This window comes from Grus americana, chromosome 10, assembly GCF_028858705.1.
Source record: "Grus americana isolate bGruAme1 chromosome 10, bGruAme1.mat, whole genome shotgun sequence".
NCBI classification, from domain to species: domain Eukaryota; kingdom Metazoa; phylum Chordata; class Aves; order Gruiformes; family Gruidae; genus Grus; species Grus americana.
Window position 1 is genome coordinate 4,141,641 of NC_072861.1, and position 20,209 is coordinate 4,161,849.

The 20,209-nt window shown below is 39.6% G+C and overlaps 1 protein-coding gene across 2 annotated transcripts; it reads right to left on the bottom strand.

Moving 5' to 3' along the window:
* Positions 1 to 3,449: 3,449 nt before the first annotated feature.
* RCN2 (reticulocalbin 2) lies at positions 3,450 to 17,179 on the bottom strand. Of its 2 annotated transcripts, none has more exons than XM_054836958.1 (7): positions 16,880 to 17,179; positions 16,640 to 16,745; positions 13,602 to 13,798; positions 10,991 to 11,092; positions 9,689 to 9,785; positions 7,094 to 7,236; positions 3,450 to 4,258 (listed from the first exon to the last, which is right to left on the bottom strand). In XM_054836958.1, exons 1-7 carry the CDS (start codon positions 17,003 to 17,005, stop codon positions 4,106 to 4,108), a joined length of 924 nt encoding a protein of 307 aa, XP_054692933.1. In that variant the 5' UTR covers positions 17,006 to 17,179; the 3' UTR covers positions 3,450 to 4,105. The 2 variants fall into 2 exon arrangements, with proteins under 2 accessions (XP_054692933.1, XP_054692932.1); XM_054836957.1 differs by having other exon boundaries at positions 10,991 to 11,104; positions 16,880 to 17,158.
* Positions 17,180 to 20,209: the final 3,030 nt, after the last annotated feature.

A 20,209-nucleotide genomic window follows, 5' to 3' on the forward strand; every position in this document is an offset into this window, starting at 1 on the left:
TTAAAACCAACACTGAGATCAGTGTTCACCTTCTGAGGGGTTTTTGTTACTTCTAGCAAACTCTAGGGGGGGGGGGGTTAAGACAGAGGAGGAAAGGAGAGCTTGTAGTTGGAAATGCTGCATGCTCAAAATAACTTATATAGAAAATAAACACACCTTGCCAAATGCTTTAGATAAGATCACTTCAAAGAGGATTATTTGTGCCTCCCAGTCTGTGCAAGGCAGGTCTCCGCTTCAGTCTCCTGCTCCAGGCGGGGTTAACTTCAAAGGCGGATCACATTGCCCAGGGCCTTTTTGAGCTCAGACTATCTGCAGGGTGGCAATTCTTCCACCGCCTCTCTGGGCCCATTTCACTGCTTAAGCACTGCTACTGTGAAATTCTCATCTAGTCAGAACTTCCCTCGCTGGAACTTGTGACTGTTGCCTGTCGTGGCTTCGTTGTGCACCTCTGAGAAGTGTTGCTTGTTCATAGCAGCACTCCAGCTTTGCTTGTTCTGTCACCCATCCACTTTCCTTGAGATGAGCTCTGCCTTTGGTAGGATGTGTTTCTGTAGGTGCTAAATGTATGAGCTGCTTCCTGTGCTGGAAAACTTTGCAAATCTAAGCACCGTAATATTGATACTTCATTTACTTGATGTCTTATTATTCTCCCTTTGCCCTGTTCACCCTTCATTTTGACATGCAGTGTTTGTTTAGAAATCAAAGTTTGCTAGATCCTTGATTTTAGAAATGGCAGGATTTTGGAACAAGCAGAGGAATTTTGTTCTCGTCATTGAGTGTAGCTAGTATCTGTTCCTTTAAAAGTCTCTCTCACTTAGACATTGTCCAAAGAATTGTTCCTACAGAGCCCTGAATTAGGGATAACTGCCCCTAAATTAGGGCTAACTAATTTGGAGGATGAGGTTACCTTGCCAACAAGAACGCTCAGTCTCTCTCTTAAGAAGCCAGAGTGGTTATTACACGAAGACAAAGTGCTTTTACCAGCATTAGTAGTTGAATTGGGAGTATTCTGCATGTACTGCTTACAAAGTGAGATTGGATCTAGCAGGCCAGAGACCTTCCGTACAACGTGCTGAAGTAGGATGCCTCTTCCCCTCAAACCACAGCGTGGTGGTAAAGAAAATGAGACACTTAACCTTCACCATCTCTTTTTATTCTTCCTGTAAGACAAAGCTAAAGTTTCAATTTTGAGTTAGATCTTTTTGGGGTTTTTCAACTGGCTGTTTTGGGCTGTTCCAGCTGACCATAAACTGAACTGTGCTCAGAAAACTTCCGCAGGTAGAGGTTGCGCCGTTTGATAGAGTCAGGTCTGATAGTTCAGAAGGGCATACCGGGATGGAACACAGCATTAGCTGAACCCATTCTTGCTTTCTAAAATATCCCTACAACCTGTTTTTATTCTATATGATCGGTCGGAGGCTTTTTCAAAACAAAGCATCAGCTTTACATGACAGAAGAATGGCACAAGACACAGTCCGTTGTTCCACGTCTCCGTGTTGGAGCATGTGTAGTTACAGCTAAAGTTTGGACCTTGTGGAAAACCTTCTGTAAAACCCGTCAGAGGGGAGGGAGCCGCCAGATGCTGCTCTCAGCCTTCACCAAACAGTGACACCCCGCATTTCTGCAAAGAGGAGGGCCAACAGGAAACGCAAAGATTAAGCTAACCTGGGTTACCTTGTGCGTGACTTTCACAGGCTCTGGTAGTCAGTTTCAGTACTGGTCGTTCCTTCTAGAAATATATAAAATACATGATGCCACACTGGACTGCTGAAAATCTCTGCTCTGACTCATTAAAATAGAAGTTTCTATTTAATTTCTACCTACAGTGAAAGAGGTATAAGTTCTAAGAGATATTTTGCTTCATTGCACTTTTTCTCAGTATAGTTAAAAAATGCTGGGTAAGGGACTCTGTCAATGCATCACCCTGCAAGTACTGGAGCTCCTCTCGCCTCGAATATTTGGACAGACTTCACTGAATATTAAGCGGTGGACTGCCAATTTGGGCAACCTGAACACTAGGTTAAACTATCAAAAGCCACAAATCTTTCTAAGATTGTGAAAGCACTATTAGCCTTCTAATCCTAAAGAAGCCTGATTTTAAAAACATTATCAGAAATAAAAAGAAGTCCGCGTTAATTTACTCTAGGAATTACAGAAATGTTCAACAGAATACACCATTATTAAAGGATTGAGCTTAGCACTTCTCCAAATCCGCGTTTCAGTTACATTAACAATTATATTGTTTCCTTTTGAAGCACAAGTTTTCTGTGCCCATAAAATTACATTAAGAGGAAAGCCATACTTCTATCTTGCAGTGAGCTAAGCTCTAATAATACCTCACATGATGATCCGCTTACAGGAATATTAAAATAAGCAATAAATGAGATGTTTGGCACAGACTCCGAGACGTGGACTGTATAAATGCTATTCTACTGGTCTTGCTATACCTCCTCTTATTCTTGGTTTATGCAAATTATCGCAATCCAGCAAATGACTGAGCTGAGTCAACGAGCCAAGGACAGTGGCATCCTTTCGATACCAAGTAGGCAGTTGAATCTGTCATTAAGACTTGTTTAAAACTGCCAGAAAGAATAGTAACGAATGGGCAACTTTGGGCAGATTTCAAATCAACAAAGATGACAACTGCTTTAATATTCCTGGGCACATGGGATTTAATTAAGAGTTTTTTTATTATTATTATCATTTTTAAATCAGATCCCAACACCAACATGGCCAAGAGTTGTACTCACATTCTCAGGAACTGAAATAAACAAATATGGGTAGAAAAAAATAACCTCTAAAGCTGAAGAATCATTTTGAACTTCTATCAGTATGGTATCTAAAAAAATGCACTAAAATTAGATGTGGTTTTGTTCTGAATCAAAATTGCTACTGTTCTAATGGTGATACTTCAACACTTAGGTCAAAAGGAATTTCCTGTTTGTTCTGAGAATAATTGATAGACAGTATATTGGGAAAAAAAACAAGGCAGAACTGGTTGCTTTTACTCAATAAAAAGCGAGTTGGGAGGAAGGAAAAGATTAGTCAAGAAGAACATTGCAAGAGCATTACAGAAGTTAGTTATCTAGGAATTATAACACCCTAATACACTACACAATCTGTTCTGCGAGGCTTTGTCTTTGTTTAGAATAACTCACCTAATTTCTGCTGTTTTCTAGGAGATAAAAAGCGAATCTATGTACTTTCCTAAATTGAATCTGTCGTGCCATTAACCTTTCAGACTAGTACAAATAATCACATAATGGGGCAGTACTCACTTTTATGAATGGTAATTGTGGAGCTTTCAACCAAAGTTAACTTTTAGAGAATGTTAAGAACGTTGCCACTGCACATTATGTGCATCATGTACATTGTTCACGTTTCCAGGAGTTGACCCACAGTAAGTAATAAATGGACAGAACACAGAAAGAATGGACAGAACACAGAAAGACAGAATATTGTAAGTTTTAATCCAACAAATTAAGAGAGTCTTAACACTGCAAAATACCATTGTATTGCTAATGCCGTAGAATCGTACATTAAAAACAATTATTGTCTATAGATGTAAAAATAGCAAGTTTTATGATACAATAAAACACAGTATAGAAACCATTTAAAATTAAGTAGAAACCTCTTAAACAATTGAGGTGTTCATCTAAGTGTTTCTCCAAACATATTAAATAAAACACAGTTAATACTGACTCTAAACATCCCCCCATCTTCCCCACTGCCCGCCCTAACTAAACTGATTAGAAAAAATAGTAGTCTCTCAGTTACTATGGTTTGCATTCTTTCAGAATCATTCAGAGCCTCCATTTTCTTCAAGTACAGCAGAACAACTCTTCACAATACAGTACTACCCCTTAAGTAATTTATTTCCCAACACTATATAATTTTGGAAGTAAGTACTTAAGATTAATTTTGACAGCTAGAAGAGGCCCAAGGAAGTCTGCAGGAGGGCAATTAAATTTTGAATACAAATTATTTACGCAAACATTAGTGTACTGTAATTACAGCATAAAACTCACAACGTAGCTGATGGGTGCTTTTAACAAAAGCTCCAAATGAAAGAAAGGGAAGAAAAACAGATTACAAAATAAATAATCTAAAGTTCTTCATGGTAGAAACGTTCATCGTGAAGCTGCCTACCATAATCCGTTGCTTCACTGTTAAGGAACAAATCCTGGTTCTTAAGGATTTCTGCTTCAGAAAGCTTTTTATCATCATTCAAATCCATTTCTTCAATAAGGTGAAGAGCCTTTAAAATAAATGGAACATCGTGTGCACAGTTAATAGATATGAACATTTAGAAATATGCTTTTGGAACAGCTTTGTCAAAGTCCTGCCACAAAAGCATTATTTGTAACAAGCTAGAAGAGATTTTACATTCAGAACAGAGCCCTTCTTTCCTCAGTTTGTTTCCCTTTGCCTCTTTTATTTGGTGGCAAAATCGTAGTATCAAATCTCTACGCTCACTAGCAATTCTAAAGCAACAAATCAATGCCAAACCCACAGTTTTACTTTGAGGGCGGAAGACAGTATTAAACCAGGAAAGATTAATCATCTTCCTGGAAGTACCCATACTCCTTGAAATCCACGGGCGAATGCAGTACACGGCTTTAGCATACCATCTGCGGAAAATGCGGGCGGTACACAGCTTTAGCGTCTGATCCGCAGAAAACACAAGCTTAGCATGTCAGCCAGAGACCCTGTGCTTTCAGAGGGCCCCTCAGGACATTCAGCCACCAAGCGACAGCTACAATAGCAAGTCCTTGATGTGTGGGACCTCAACCAGGATTTGAGCCAACAAGGTCCTCAAGTTGAGCATTCTCTTTCAGAAGCGTGCACCAGTTATCTCAGTCACATACTTACCCTCTGTCTGACAAGATAAGCATCGTTTACAGTGCTCAGGTTAAGCTTAAGCTTTCTGAGCTGCAAAAAATGCTCCATGGCTATAATTCATCATTAAAATGTAACTGGAAAGTATTTCATGACAACCGTGAAAAAGGGTTTTCTACCTTCAGCAGTGGACAAGATAAGCCATCTATGCACAAGAACTTCAATTTTGGGTAGCAGTTCATGTTTTCCCTCATTTGCTGAAAACAAAAGCTTGCTTTTCTGAAAAATCTTTTAAATACTCTATCGTGACAATGTCAAATGAAACTGCAAGTTAAAACAATTCTCAGATTTTGGCTTATTTGAATATTATAAAAGGAGGGAAGTTCAGCAGTAAAACAAAAACGAATTGCAGAACATTTTAGTTGTAGCTTATTCACAAGTATTACATAGCTCAAAGCTAACAAGCTAGTACAGCAGCTCTATTGCACCTACTATTTCTGAGAAATAGAGGAGCCCTAGTATTACATGGGTTTTGTTTTTATTCGCTAAACATCTACAAACACAATGATTTAGAGAATCCGTCTGTTCCTACTTTTTTTGATTGGTTTGGCTCAACTGAACTGCTTACTGACTTTATTTTATAAATTAAATATTACTTACATTTAGGCTGACTTACATCACCAAAAAGGACTGAAGAAAATAACAGGGACTAACGTCAGCCGAGCAGATTTTAAAAGCAGTCTGCACGGCAAAAGCTAAAAGATTATTCAGACAAACATCCTGATAAACAAATATCAATTCCTGGAGATGGAATGTACAGTAATTTTTCTATTTTTATGTTATTTAGCTACTAGGTTTCTCAAGACATTTTGCAATGCCAAAATGAAACTGCAATATTCAGCTTTCACACAGCAGTTTATGACTTAAGTCAATCTCTTTAGGATTGATGACTTTGCTAAACCCTTATATTAACTGAAGAAAAAACCCAGCACAGTGGAGAAACAAATAAAAAAAATATTTCTTGCAGAACTGAGCTATTACTACAGCACAGCCTTGCTGTAAGCTAAAATTCGACTGAATAGCAAAGAAGTGCTAAAAAAAAACCCCAATGAAGAAAACCAACACAGGCACGAATAGACTCAACACCGCACAGACTTCATGTCAGTTAGAACAGTATTGTTTCTGTGAAATAAGAACCAACCGCCCTCAAGAGTCAGATGTTAAAAAAGTCTGTGCAAAGGCTTACAGATCCACATTTACAAAAATACCACTAGAGCAATTTAACAGCTAAGCTTCCTACGAGGTTAGATATGTGAGCAGCCAGTGCTGTGTGCAAGCCACGTTGCTTTTCCTGTCACCAACAGAGCTGAAAAAGGAAGAGGTGGGAACTCAGCAATGAGATGGTCCAACACAGCAGATGGGCTGTGCTGCTTAACACAAAGCCCCTCCTCTCTCTACCAGGAATTATGGAGGCCTGGGAAGACCTGTTGTTCCTGCCACTCTGAACACCAAAATCCTCCAGTGCAAAGGAAAGAGATTGGGACGAATGAAGATTAAAAGTTACTAGCAGAGAGGCAGAAATCTTCTCTACTGTAGTCAGCGACTGCAAAGTCTGCTTACTAAAATAGGTTGTTCTGGAACACTCAGTGCTTCTATTGCCTGCTACAAAAAAATAAAGATAGCTAAAATGAGAATCCACTTAAACTTATATGGTGTTCTACCCCTCATTAAACCATTTTAATTATTATCAACATCAAAGTTTACATTACGGCATCTTGATTCATAGAATACTTCCTTTTTCTTCTACTTACGAAGACAAGCTTTTGGTTCTACAATTTATGGTGATTTAGTCAGAAGAATCACGATCAATTTGTTTTCAAAATTATGCTGCCAGTATATAACAGCCTCTTTTAGTAGTATAGCTCATTAGCTTTACCTACAATAACTAAAAAATAACTGATTAAAATACTGTACCCTTAAGTCAAACCACATAAGCTATTTAAACATGTAGAAAAGCACTTTGTTAATTTACAAACATTCATACAATTAATAGGAATATCAAATCTACCTAATGCAGTTAAAGGACCTGCATTCTTTGTCAAACTGAAAAAAAAAAAAGATACGCAAAGATCTACTAAGCATTCTTTGTCAACTACTAAGACATGATAAATCTGAATGCATCTACCATTTTGTTGCGATACCTTCAAAATACTACTGCATTAAGTAAAATCTAAACAGCAGTCAAAACACATACCTCCTCTTGTGCGATACCCTGATTATTAGGTACTATCCAAGACAACAGCTCTTGAGGGTTGAGTTTTCCATCATTATCCTTGTCGTAGTCATTCACAAAGCGATCCTTCTCCACAAGTATCCATTCTGGATCTTCCCTTGCAGCTAGGAAGACACATTTGTCAAGTTTAAAGCCACTCTACCTTAAAGCAGATGTTTTCACCTTTTCTCCCAAGCAAAGTCACTTAATCTCATAAAATAAAGTACAAAAGTGATTTCACTAAACAAAGGCAAGCCTTACAGACCAGTCCCACTAGATTAAATAAATGCATGTGTCTACATATGAAAAAAATGCTTGTACAGATTGAGACAGAATTTAAAGCTAAGGTAATACTAAGACTGTAAGTTTACAGTTGAACTAAGTGGACATTAAAGGCAAGGGTTACCATCAACTGAACTGTTAATTTTAGTATCTCCACAATTACCCAAATGGATAGTGGAGAAAGCATACTTTACATAGAATGTGCTGCTGAGTAGATGGTTTCCTACTTATTGGCGCAGCTGACATACCAGTAGGAAAAAGTTAAAGCGGATGACAGAGATCTCGTGTGGTATTCACCTTGACTGAGTTACGACTGCTCTCTTCCATTAATGCATAGCAATCGTGTTGCAGGTGCCATTTTGCAACATAAGCAATACTATAGGGCCCCAGACATTGGTCATCTCAGCACTTAATGGATGGAGGAAAGTAGGGAAAAGCTTTAAACTGACAAGTGTCCCAAAAAGTAGGTAGATAACTAGGGTTTTGCAGTATATGGGATTATGAAACTTGTAAGGCCAAGTTATTAAGTTTTTTAATAACATTCTACTGTCTGTTCCCCTGCTTTAACATCAAGGGAGGCCCATCTGTGACAGCTAACAGAAAAGGCAAAGCTCTTGATTAGTGCAGGCTCAATAGACCAATTCTGCCGGCTTTCAAATTAGCTTACTTTTTTTTTTTTTAAATACCTGGAATATATCCAAAGCAATCCCATTTACTGTTTTTATTTATTTGTACACTTGATTTATACTTACCTTGTGCACTGATATTGCATCCTGCAACCTAGCCAGCAATCTTAAACTTTTCTCTAACTCCTCAAGAAATTTGGAAGCAATTCATCAAACTGATCTTTCACTACTGATAAACATTGCATACAAGCATGAACAGATATTAAGACTTCTTAAACCTTATGGAAGTCAAAAGTAGTTGACACCACAAGCAGATAAAGAACAGTTTAAAAATAATTAAGTTTATATTAGAAAAGAAGAAAAAAGTGTGTAGTCTCTCTCCTTCCCTTCTAACATGTAGTTTGCAAGTAGACTATCCCCTAATGTCACAACGCACCACACACCGTTGCCCAAAACCACAAAACAATTGTGAAACCTGACCCACCATGTAGTTTATAGGTCATTTTCAAGTGTGCTGCAGGAACACTGTCTGCAGAAGAGGTGGCCTTTTGGAGAAAAGTTGAAGTAGTTTCTGCAATTATAGCTGATGCTGAATTCTGGCTAAAAAGTTTTAATGGCAAAGCTATTATCTTTCCTCTTACTGTGAGGAGCCTAGCAACAATTTCACTCCTTTCTCACAACTTCAGATAGAGTGGCTTAGAAAAGCTTTCTTCAAGTCAGAGCAGGATAAAGAACCCTGTAGTTGCATGAGAGACATTGTTTTTACTGGCTCTGGCAAACAAAGATGGTAATAAAAGGTGAAATTTCAGGTGGGTGAGTGAAGAAAAACTTGACTATTCCTCTATTTCTCCATATCCTCACGTGGCTTAAACACTTTCCCCAGCTAGGATGCTAGTCCTCACGTAAGAATTAGCACTCCTTAGCACCAATCAGACTTTCCACATGCCTCAAGCAACTGGTCTTTTTGGAACTGGAGGAGTTATTTGCCCTATCTTGTAGCAAATCAAATACAGCATATAAAACATTTATCTATTAGCAACATAGTTAGAGAAAAGTGCTGATAAACACCAAGGGAATGTCCTTTTTCTTGTTGAAGAAGAAATAGTGTAAGTTTAAGGAGGTGCAAGAGTGGAGGGGAAAAAAAAAAACAACCCAAACCAAAAATTTAAAGCAGATAGGCTTTTGATTAACTGGTACAGTGAAGGGACTCCTTAGACTTCCCCTCCACCTCTCTTAAAACACACACAGCTCCAATCCTTCTAAAGCAAGGCTGACAGCTGCCTCCTTGAGCTGATAAAGACCAGGAAAGTTCAACCTTACGTTCATGCTGGCTGGTTTTGCAGATGTGTTCGGTTAGCAAAACTGCATCTTATTTCAGCCGCATACCTAGTGATGAGGAATATGCTTCAGTCCTTAGGAAAACAAGAAGTTGCAAGGAAACAGAGGAATGGGCTATGCAAACTACTGCCAAATACATACAGGGCAGACTGAAATAACGACTTACTCTGCCCAGTACCAGGAGACTGAGTTATTCTAAAAGACAGGATGATGTTACTCAGAACCTGTAGGTGGAGTTGTAAAAAGCTGAAAATAAAGTTGCATACAATTCACCCCACTGCAAAGGCTTTTGTTCAATTCTTTCTTTCATGCCCCCACCCTTTTTCCTTACTTGGGTCTCTTCTGTAATCACCAAGGAATTCTTCCAGGCTAACAAATCCATCACCATCTTTATCATGTTCTTCTAAAGCCTCCTGAATGACAAAGTCCTTTTGCATACATACAAAAAGCAAAGTATCAATTTGTGGAAAATTAGCATCTTGTAATCAAGAGAAACAGCAATAAATCATTTTAGAGCATTAAGGTATTCTTTAAAGTAAAGACTTGCTCATTTCAAATCCACTTTTCTGTTTTATGCAGACTAGAGCAGTAATTGGTTCCGGTGCAACAAAACAGATCTGTTCTTAAAAGTTCAGGATGTCAGGTTTTATGAAAACCAAATCTGAAAGGTGAATCCTTCAACATAATTCAAAACTACACAAGTAGGTGAGAAACATGAATTTGTACAAAGCTGTATCATCTCATTTCCCTATTCTTTTTCATGTGATGTATTCGCTAATTTGCATTTTTGCAACTTTATACAATTATTAGGAAAACTGGTTTTTTGGTCCTGTGTTTGCCAGTGTGCCTGTTCTTGCAGTTCTGTCCTTTCTTGTTTGTCTGTAACCAACAGTTATGTCAACACAAATGGAGGCTCTGTTTGCACGGTGTTCCTCCTGACAGTTAGCTCTGCAGCATCAGATAGCCAAAACCAAAGGCTCTATTGCAGAAAAGCACCAATGTACTTTTAACTGGGGTCAACTGCCAGTACCGGGCTGGAATGACACCAACAGTCACAGCAGTGATGGGACAGATGACTAATGACAAAGTGTTTCTGGCTGAAATCATAATCCCCCAAACTCTAACCATAGTACAGTCAGTATTAAAGCTTCAGCTGGGCTTCAATGCTCTTTTTTGGCCATAAAAGTGACTATTGTGTCCCTTTAAGCAAGGTGAGAGTAACTAGCACTTGACCTTTTCCTGTGCCATGAAATCTTTCTTGTAAGTCCCCCTAACTAGCACTGAACTCTGAATGAGGCCTTAAACTTCCTCAAGCTAAAATCTCACTGATGTACTTCCAACCTAACAGAGTTTAAGACAGAGCTATGTCAATCCAATCCCAAAAGTCTGGGATAGTTGTGCAATAATAGTTCTTGAAACAGATTGCAAAGAAAAGCACTGAACTACTGCTCCAGCTCCTGAACTCCAGCACTGGATCCACAACACATTAGCTGATTTTTAATTTGGTCTGTAAAAGCAATACACGTAACAGCTCAAAAGCACGCTTCCTGTAGGACTGGGGCTAAGCACATGCATTAAAAAGATGTTACATTTATCTACACAGGCTGATAGAGACATCCTCTTATATCCTTACCGTCATATACTCCACTTCTTCAGGGTGTTCAAAAGCAACAAATTCATCCACGTTGAGATCAGGAACATCATCTCTATTAGCTTTTTCAAAACGCTTTTTCTCCTTTAAATGAAGCTTAGAAAATAGATTTAGTTAGAGTGCTTAATGAAAAGGAAAAACAACATTATAGTAGCTGGCTGTAAGCTTATTAGAATATTAATTGTTTCGCATTACCTACTCATATTACACTGCTGTTGTATTTTCACTAAAAAGAGCTCATCCAGAGCAACAAGAACAGCACTTTTAGTTGAGGTCGTTTTATTCTAAGAATTGCATAAAAACTTCCTTTTTTTCAATTTTAGGAGACATTTAAAACACACTCTTAGCCAAGGCTTCAAGAACACAAAAAGGAGATAATGAAAAGACCGATAATTCTTGTCTTTATACAGGCTTCCTCTTCTAAAAGTCACCAATTCCCAAACGAACCTAGTGGACTACAATGATTATAATTAATGGTAGCCATTGCAAATTCCAAAATTTACATTTTAAGGACATTTAACCTTCTGGATCTATATCTCCTTTATATCAAGGGCTGTTTGTAGTTCAAAGAAGGTCTTGAAACATCATATATGTAAAATGTCTTTTCTGAAGCCATTTTAAGCACTGAAGGATTAGACAGATTCCTTTAATAGAAGACTGTTATCCCTTACCTCTGGACATATTTCAAAGCAAAGTCACTTCTCTAACCTGTTTTAAGTATAAATATTAGCATGGCTTTTAAAAATAGGTAATACCCACAATAAGTAGGCAAGTTCTTATTGCTGAATGTCTCGCACTTCCTGTTTCTGTATTCCAAATGTGCAAAAATTTTTGTACTTTTTTCCTGTTTCATTTCATACAGTCTCTTTAGACAAAATACACATTGATAACTGATTTCTACTCAAACTGCCTGTAATGTGAGCTATAAAAATTTAGGAATCCCATGATTAAATGTGTTGTGCTATCAGTGTGACTCTGATATGGGTAAGGGAGGGTCCAGCAAACCAGAGATCACAAATACTTTAAAAATATCCATTTTAAATTGTACTTCTTAGTTTATATCCTATTTATTGACACTTCTCTCAAAATTAGGCTAATCTGATTAATACAGAGCATAGCATGTAACAAATAAAATATAAGATAGTAACTATTCTGCAAAATAATTAAATGTACTCTTAAAGAAAAGATGGTCTTAGCTGAGCGTTTAAATAGGAAGGCAATTCAGAAGGACTGACTACAGAAACTACTAGACATAAACCTGAACTACTGAGGGGAAAAGTATTTTTCAGCCGGTTTTTTGAGGTGATGAACAAGGCTGCCACCTTCTGGTGAATTCATATCTTTACTTGATGTCAGTTCTAAATCAATACCATAGTCTAACTCTTTCCATTCTGATTAGAGCAGGATCACTAATTTCCAAAAGTAAGGAAAATGCTGATGTACAATGCTTGTACAATGCTGCTAATTTTTCTTTTTACAATATAAGTTGAAGAAGTCAGCAAGCAGGAAAACCTTGCAAGCAGTCAAACAAACTATAGCGTGAGTGAGTGAGTGAGAGTTCTAGCTCAAGCATATAAATTTGTTATGGCAATATCGCAAACATGGGATCAATATTTTGACTGGTAGTTCCATTTAAAGTCTTCTTTTATTTAAAAGCTACGTAATTATTCCGTTAAGTGACCTCCAAAGCTTTATGGTTTGTTTCTTCGGTGTGTAAAATCCCCTGCCCATTTTCTATTTTAGCTTCACTTCTACCAACATCCTGTATTATCTACTAAAAGCAGCCCAAAGCAGTTCGCACAGAAAAAATAAACTCAGGCCAGAATAGTCTAAAAACTCACTTGTTCTCTTTTTGGGAAATATTTACATGTACTTATAAATGTATACCTTGAAAGGAAACAAGTTTTGCTATGTTGTGATTCTTGGTGAACCTTCCCTTCCTGCCTCTCTTGCCTCTTTCCTTTCCACTCTTAAGTATCTGCTTTCATATGTGAGATTAATCCATAACTTCTGTTGTTTATACATCCAGTTTTAGCTTTCAGAGTTGCATTTTGATTGCTAAAAAAATGTCTGAATTGCTATTGCTTTCTCTGTGGGTCTCTAATGGACAGAAAACGTCAAAGCAGGCAATACTGATACCCCGCACTGGGTACTTGAGAAATAACTGAACAAGTGGGTAGAACAGTGCCATAATGAGGGTTAAAGGGTTTCCTTTACCTCCAACACCAGCGGTACTGGCCCCTGCTGAAGGCAGGATACTGGTAAGGCTCCAGACCTAATCTCATGGATTGCCATCTTGTTTTAAGGAGATGGCTGGAGACTCTGCTCTGCGGTGAGACCGTCAATAGACTTATAGTCTACTCTTCTAGCAAAATATACTCAAGGGGTACGATTTCATTCTGTCTTTGTTTTGTTGGTAGCAGCTTTAATATACCACTACTTTCCTTTAATTACTCCCCTATCTCAGATAGATGAAAGTGTTAAAACATGCGCCAGCTCCTACGGTTTCTCTACCCATCTTGTTCCGTCACAATAAACAAACATTGCTGCCTTTTGCCAACGGCTTACAGAAACCGATGCTGAAACATTTTACCTGTCGAAATGATTCTTCTTCTTGATCCTCCAGGACAGTGTTCTCATCAAAATCAATTACACGATCATACATTTGCATATTATACTCCTTCCAAGACACTAATCCATCACCATCTTTGTCATAGTCATTGAAGTGTTGCTTAGCTTCTTGTGTAACATAGTGTTTAAAAGACTGCTGTATCCAGGAACTCAGCTCATCTGTGAAAATCATTAAAAAATAATAAAATAAAAAAATTCAGGATCATCTGCACTATAAAAACTGTAAAGATACCATGGGTCTTTCCACTCTGGAATATACTGTGCAGTTCAGATGTAAGCATATAGGCAAGAGGTTAGTTAAAGCGAAACAATCTGTTTACTCTGTGCTATGGCTTTTTTCAAGGTAACTGAATGAGAGAATAGATCACAGCTACAGCCTTCAGTTTTTCTTTCATAGTTCCATTTCCCCCATCACACCCTTAGGCCAGAGTTACACAGTTACTTTTATTTGGCGTATATTTGTGCTGCCAGAAACAGTGTGATGCATCCCTTTCTGATACACATGGGAAATGGTAGGGAAAAATTATTAGAGGTAGCGTTCATACAGCTGCATAGCAAAGTGCATCACTAAAAACTTATCCCGTAAGAAGATGCTTAGTTTTCAGCTGAGAAAGTACCCTTATTTAGCTCACGGGGACCTGAACAATGGAAGCAGAAAGCCTGCCCCTTTTGGTGGCTGCTGGCATGTATGTCAGCTTGAAAGGATTATGTGGGCATGGCTTTTCAAATCTGGAGCCAACCAACACTGTAGCGTCCTTTCACCTTTTTTCTTTTCTAATTCAGAGCTTTATGAAAATGATGCTGAATATGGTTTAGACAGACAACTCTAAACATAACTTTGTACCCAAACGCCACATTCTTCCCATCAGTTTTGGGTTTCTTTTGAAAAATCCACAAACTGAAATAAAACTAAATTCACTGTTATTGCCTTAATTACCCAAAATAAAATATTAACAGATATTTTATCTATACTTGGGGCTGAAATGAAGCCTTATATATTTTGGAAATGCTTTTAAGCTACTTGTTCTTATAGAAATGTGGCTAAAAGAAATAAGGCTTAATATATAGATGAATTCACACAAATACATTAAAGTTACTTCATTTAAAGAAGATTGGGAGAACATATTCTCTCAGTATCATCCAGTTATTTTCAGGCACTGGAAGGGGAAGACCACTTCCTCTGCATTGCAAAATTACATAGCTAAATCAGCTCAACTGAAATCCTGCTCTGAAGAATCATGATGAGTAATAAAAAAATCTTACAGAAATTACTACTTTGGTGTAGAAAAATCTTAGAGCATTTTTTAAATACTAAAGGATCGTATTCTGTCCTTCTTGGCAGAAGTGTCAGCACAACTTTATTAGATTTATTTAAATATCTTTGAAAAGAAGCAATATTTTTTTAAAATACTTTGAACAGTGAATTGGTATTACCATAGGAACCAACTTTATAACAGATTCTGTGAATTGACTGAACCTGCAGAGGCGTGCATGCCACATTTTGTAACCACCAAGGCTTGTGCACAAACCCAGCATTGCCTTACAAGAAACCGCAACACGATTTCTTAAAGATGGGTAACATATAATTTATAGCGTGGTTTATTTCCCAGCATCTAAGGCACGAGGCACAAGCACCTGAGCACATAATGTCTAGTGCCATTGATCAGAAATACTGAATGCTCTGACATTAGCAAAGTGGTATTAATATATCACATCTTCTCGCACTGCTAGCCTCCAAATGGAGGCGTCACTAAGGAAAAAGTTCTCAAAGAGCGTTTTGCAGTACTCTGGGAAATAACTGAGCTGAAAAAGCTTTGATACCATAAGTTTCTTAGTGTAAAAACACATTCCCCTGTGAGTTTTCTTTTAGCAAATGAGGGGAAGTTTCCATTAGAGTGAGAACCAGGTGCAATATATACCACGAGGATGGAATACCGGTGGAATTTCTACACTTTAAAATAGACCTCTTCCCTTACAGCCTTCACATTGTGAACTGCCTGCTGTTTATTACAGGGATTAGCCATCCCACCAAAGCTACATGCTATCTGACCTTTACACAATCGGAGGCAGGAACACTGAAAGAAGTGTGCAGTTGGTTAGTTTTAGCATATAAAGTGGGAGACATTCAAGAGAGAGAGTTGATCGCATCTTTAAAACCATATTTTGTCTTCTCACCTAGAGAGCGTCCTGTGTGTTTAATATCACCTTAATGAATTATCATCCTTCTGGCGTTTAAATAAAGATTCTACTTGCTCTGTGTGCGCATGCATGAGAGACTTCTGATTTTTTGTCAAAATCGCAGCAAAATACATTTTCATAATGAGTTTAAAAAGTGTCATGATGATGTACTGAAAGGAAAGGCCTGAGATTATTGTGGAGTTCACAAGTGTGACTGATAAAAATCTTTCTGTCTGGGAAGAGACATTTGATACTTTATTGTGATGAAATGAGTATATGATCCCTCAGTGTCACCAGGTATTGAAGCGCATACATGTAGTACTATGGCTGCAGTGTACTTTCTTTGCCTTTTAAACTTGCTGAGTTGCACCAACAGGATTTCAAACACCGAAATCCACTTGATTCAAAGTGGCTTCAGACGTGCAAGGAGCACGTCCAAGTGCAACACTGGCACTTGGACCTTAGTGTTGCTCTCCTGCCCATGCTAACTCACTCCTGTGTGCTGCTGTTGGCCCTCACTTCTTTCACCATGCAAACCAGAAGTCTTTGGGACTGAGATATCCCCTATATAAGGTCTGTTGGTATTTCTGACACACTGTGCAAGAGGCTCGTTATGTTTTTCACGGAGAAGAGTCATCGGCTGTGTCACGGGGAGAGCATATCTTTTTCTCGCCTGAGGGCGCCGGGCCAGACCCGGGACAGGGACGAAGCCGAGTCCCCGCCCGGTTAAAGCCCCACGCGTGCTACCCCAACTGGGCTCCGGGGCACGCAACCCCCGCGGTCCCCGGGCCGGCGCGGAGCCGTGGCGCCGCCCGCCGTTACCCTTGGTGAGCAGGCCGTCCCCGTCCGAGTCGATCTTCTTCACGATGGCCCTCAGCCGCCGCTGCTGCTCTTCCGGGCTGAGCCGCGCGTACTCCTCCGCCTCCTCCTGCGGCAGAGGGAACCGCGCGTCAGCCCGCCGCCTCCGGACGCCTCACAGCCTTCCCACACCGGCGGCGCCCGCCCCGCGGCCTCACCGGCGGGAAGCGACCCGCTCCCGCCCGCCCGTCCCCCGCCGCCCACCTGTCCGCCGAGCAGCGCCTCCCGGTCGTAGTCGGCGCGGTGCTGTCCGTGCGCCGCGCCCAGCGCCGCCAGGACCAGGACCAGGGCCAGGCCCAGGCCCGGCACCAGCGCCCGCCGCCGCCGCATCGCGCCCGCCGAGGAAGGGACCGGCGGCGAGGGGCGGGGAAAGGGGCTGCGGAGGGCGGGCCGAGTGGCCGCGGGGGGCTCGGGGACCCGCCTGCGCCCAGGGTCGGCCCTGCGCCCCTCGGAGGCGGCGGGCGGGGCCCGCGGGGTCCGCCCAGCGCTGGCTGTCTCCTGTGCGGAGTACGCACAGCGGGAAGGTAAGGCTAGTTCAGCAGCAGCAAGTGTATCCTCCTCTTTTGCCCAGTCCTGCCCTCCATGCGGTGTCAGTGGAGAATACCGAATACTGTCAAGATACATAGATAATTTTCCAACTTTTCAGCATCAGTGAAGGCTGGCAGACTGAAGTGACTGTTACGGAACTTCAGACAAGCATCACCATCCCTGGCGTGAGGGATGATTGTCAGGAAACGAGCAGTGTAAAAGTTTTATAGCAAAAAGGAACAAACGCTTCTCTTGCTTGAGGACCCAACCCACAAATAACACTTCTAACACAAAGTTAAAGGGAAGCGACGCTTTACAAATGAGTTAACAAGGTGGATGGATACAAATTTTTGTAACTGTTCAACACAGATAATAGCTGTAAAATAAATTTAACCTGATTTACCACTCAAACTAAAAATACATGGAGCAAATGAGCAGGGGGCCCTCCCCAGGAATACCATTCCTTAGAGCTGTCATGTGAAATTGGGATTGCCCTGATCCTGAGCCCACTGAGGTCAAATTAATCATTCTTACTGGATTAATTGAGATTTCAGTAAGGCCATCATTAGATTTGTTATTTCTCCTTTCAATATGAATGAATTTCTGGAACGCCTCTTTTAAACAGAAGGAAGTTAGATTAACCTACCTGGATTTCCAGAAACAAGTGTTGCCAGGTTAAAGTAGAGCCCTCAATTAATGGAAGTTGTCTGCTGGGCTGTCCTGTCTCTTCCATGGCGATAGCAATGTACTGCTCCCCGGTTAACCTCAAATTCTATTAACTGTGAAGAGCTACGACAGTTCATTTTGAAGATCTGAGACTAAAATATTGCAATAAATCAGTAAACGTGTTATTGCAATTTCCTGCCCATACAAGAAATGTCTATTAAAAAAAATGTAATAGTGAGTTAAGTCTAATACCTTTTATTGGTTTAAATGTCAAATTTGCCATCAGGACTTATATAAATCACATATACAAAAATGTGAATTAAGTCATACTACTTGTGGCATGTGTAGACAAAGCAAAGCCTATAAGCAATCAAAACAGAAATAAGATGTGATTGGTTTCTGAAACGGTACTGAAGATGCTTTGTCTAATGCATTACTAACACCCCAAAACCCCTCTTTGCTGCATATCTCAAGGGGTGACAAGTGTATCGGATTATACATTTCAGTGCCTAAACAATAGCCTCCAAATAACAAATTGAACGTAGATGTGCGAAGAAGAGCAAGTTTGTTAACAATATGTTCATATGCCAAGATGACTGATGATAGGAAGAGGAAATACAAATAACTGGAGCAATAAAGTAAGCAAAACCAAAAAGTCGTTATATCGTATACATTAGGACGAAAATCTGAGGCTCAGCAAGAGGGACAGCATAGGAAATTATATCCTGTTCTTGGTAGTTAGCCAGTGTCAAAATACAATTCAGACACTTCCCAGCACACAGTTAATCAGTCATATAATAAAATTCAGGATCATTCTGATATGGATGCAAGGAAAAGAAAAGTGAGAGGGTCTCATGTTCCCTTAGTGTGTTTAACCAAGTGCACAGCAAATGAATCACTGTTGCAACTTGTAAGTAAAAAGAGAGTATCAGCGAAGCTATTTCTAAATCAAAATATGAGTCACACCATATGAAAAGTTTTTTATGTGCTGAACTTTCTGACTTTTCAAAAAAATCTGCCTTTCCCTCAAGCCAAATGGCATAGAGTCCTTCACAAATCTGTTTGGAGCCGTTCTTTCCGTCACAAAGGAATTAGTGTTAGAAGGTCATGTTCACCACGACTTCTTCTCTCTGAGATCTGCAAATGTAAATCTGTTCCTGTTAAACTGTCAGCATGAGAACAGTTATCCAGCAACACAAACAGCAGTTTCTTAACAGTTATTTCTAGCAAGTGAAGTTATCCGTCTGGTGTTTACTATAATTTTTTGACATCGCTACGTTTTAGTTTTATAAATCACCGCTCAACTTGAATAAGCCTTAATTTTCTTTTCTCTAATGCATGTCATTGATACACTTTCAGAATAAATGGACTTACAGTAGTTTTATTTAGCTAGGCTTCCATTTTGCTATATTCTCCTAATTTTCTTTTTATCACACATAAACATTTTAAGCTGCATATGAGATAAGTGCATGCAAAGATTACCTTTTATTCTTCCATCATAAAAGCTGTTGGATTTTGGCATGCAGATTTAAGAAAGGGAAAAAACTGAGCAACAATTCACTTATAATCAGGTTCAAATACCCTGGGTTTGGATTTCAAAATGGCAGTCATTTGCTTTAGTACACACACACAACTTTCTGAGTGTTCTAATGAATCGTTTCATAACACCCCACACAAAGTATCCTGAAGTATTTTAGACTCTACAGACATTACAGACCTGTTTTTCTACTTCTTTGTGTTTAGTGCAGTTATTAATATCTTAGGAAATAAGTTATAAAATGACACTCTTCTGATGTGGGATCTGATTTGGCATCAAACCAGAAGAGCAGGATTAGATGTGAGGCCCAGTACCACGGTGCTCAGCTCAGCCGCAGACCAAAGAGGCGGTTGTAGAAACTCAGACTTGATAATCAATCAGCAAGCTCGTTACTGAACAATGACAGTATAAGGGATTTGGATGGGACCTTCAGGGGCCGCCTGGCTCAGCTCTCTGCTCCCAACCACAGTTAAGTGTCAGTTCTGAGAGAGGTTTGCGCTGCTGTTCCTGGAGACTTCAACTGAAGGATGTAAAATCTCCCAAGCCATCTATTCCAATCCTTGTATTAGTTTTAATGTTTTAGAGATGGCAACCTGAATTGCCCTGGTTACAATTCAGGCCTTTTATTTCTCACCATTCCTGTCACAGTGGGGGAAATAGATTATTCTCTTTCTCTTCACAACCATGACTCCCACCATATCCACTTTTGTCTTCTCTTTCGGTTAAATACATTCAACTTGTCCGGTATTTCCTCACAAATCACGTTTTCCAGGCCTCAGATCTCACGAAAAGGGCTGGCCTCT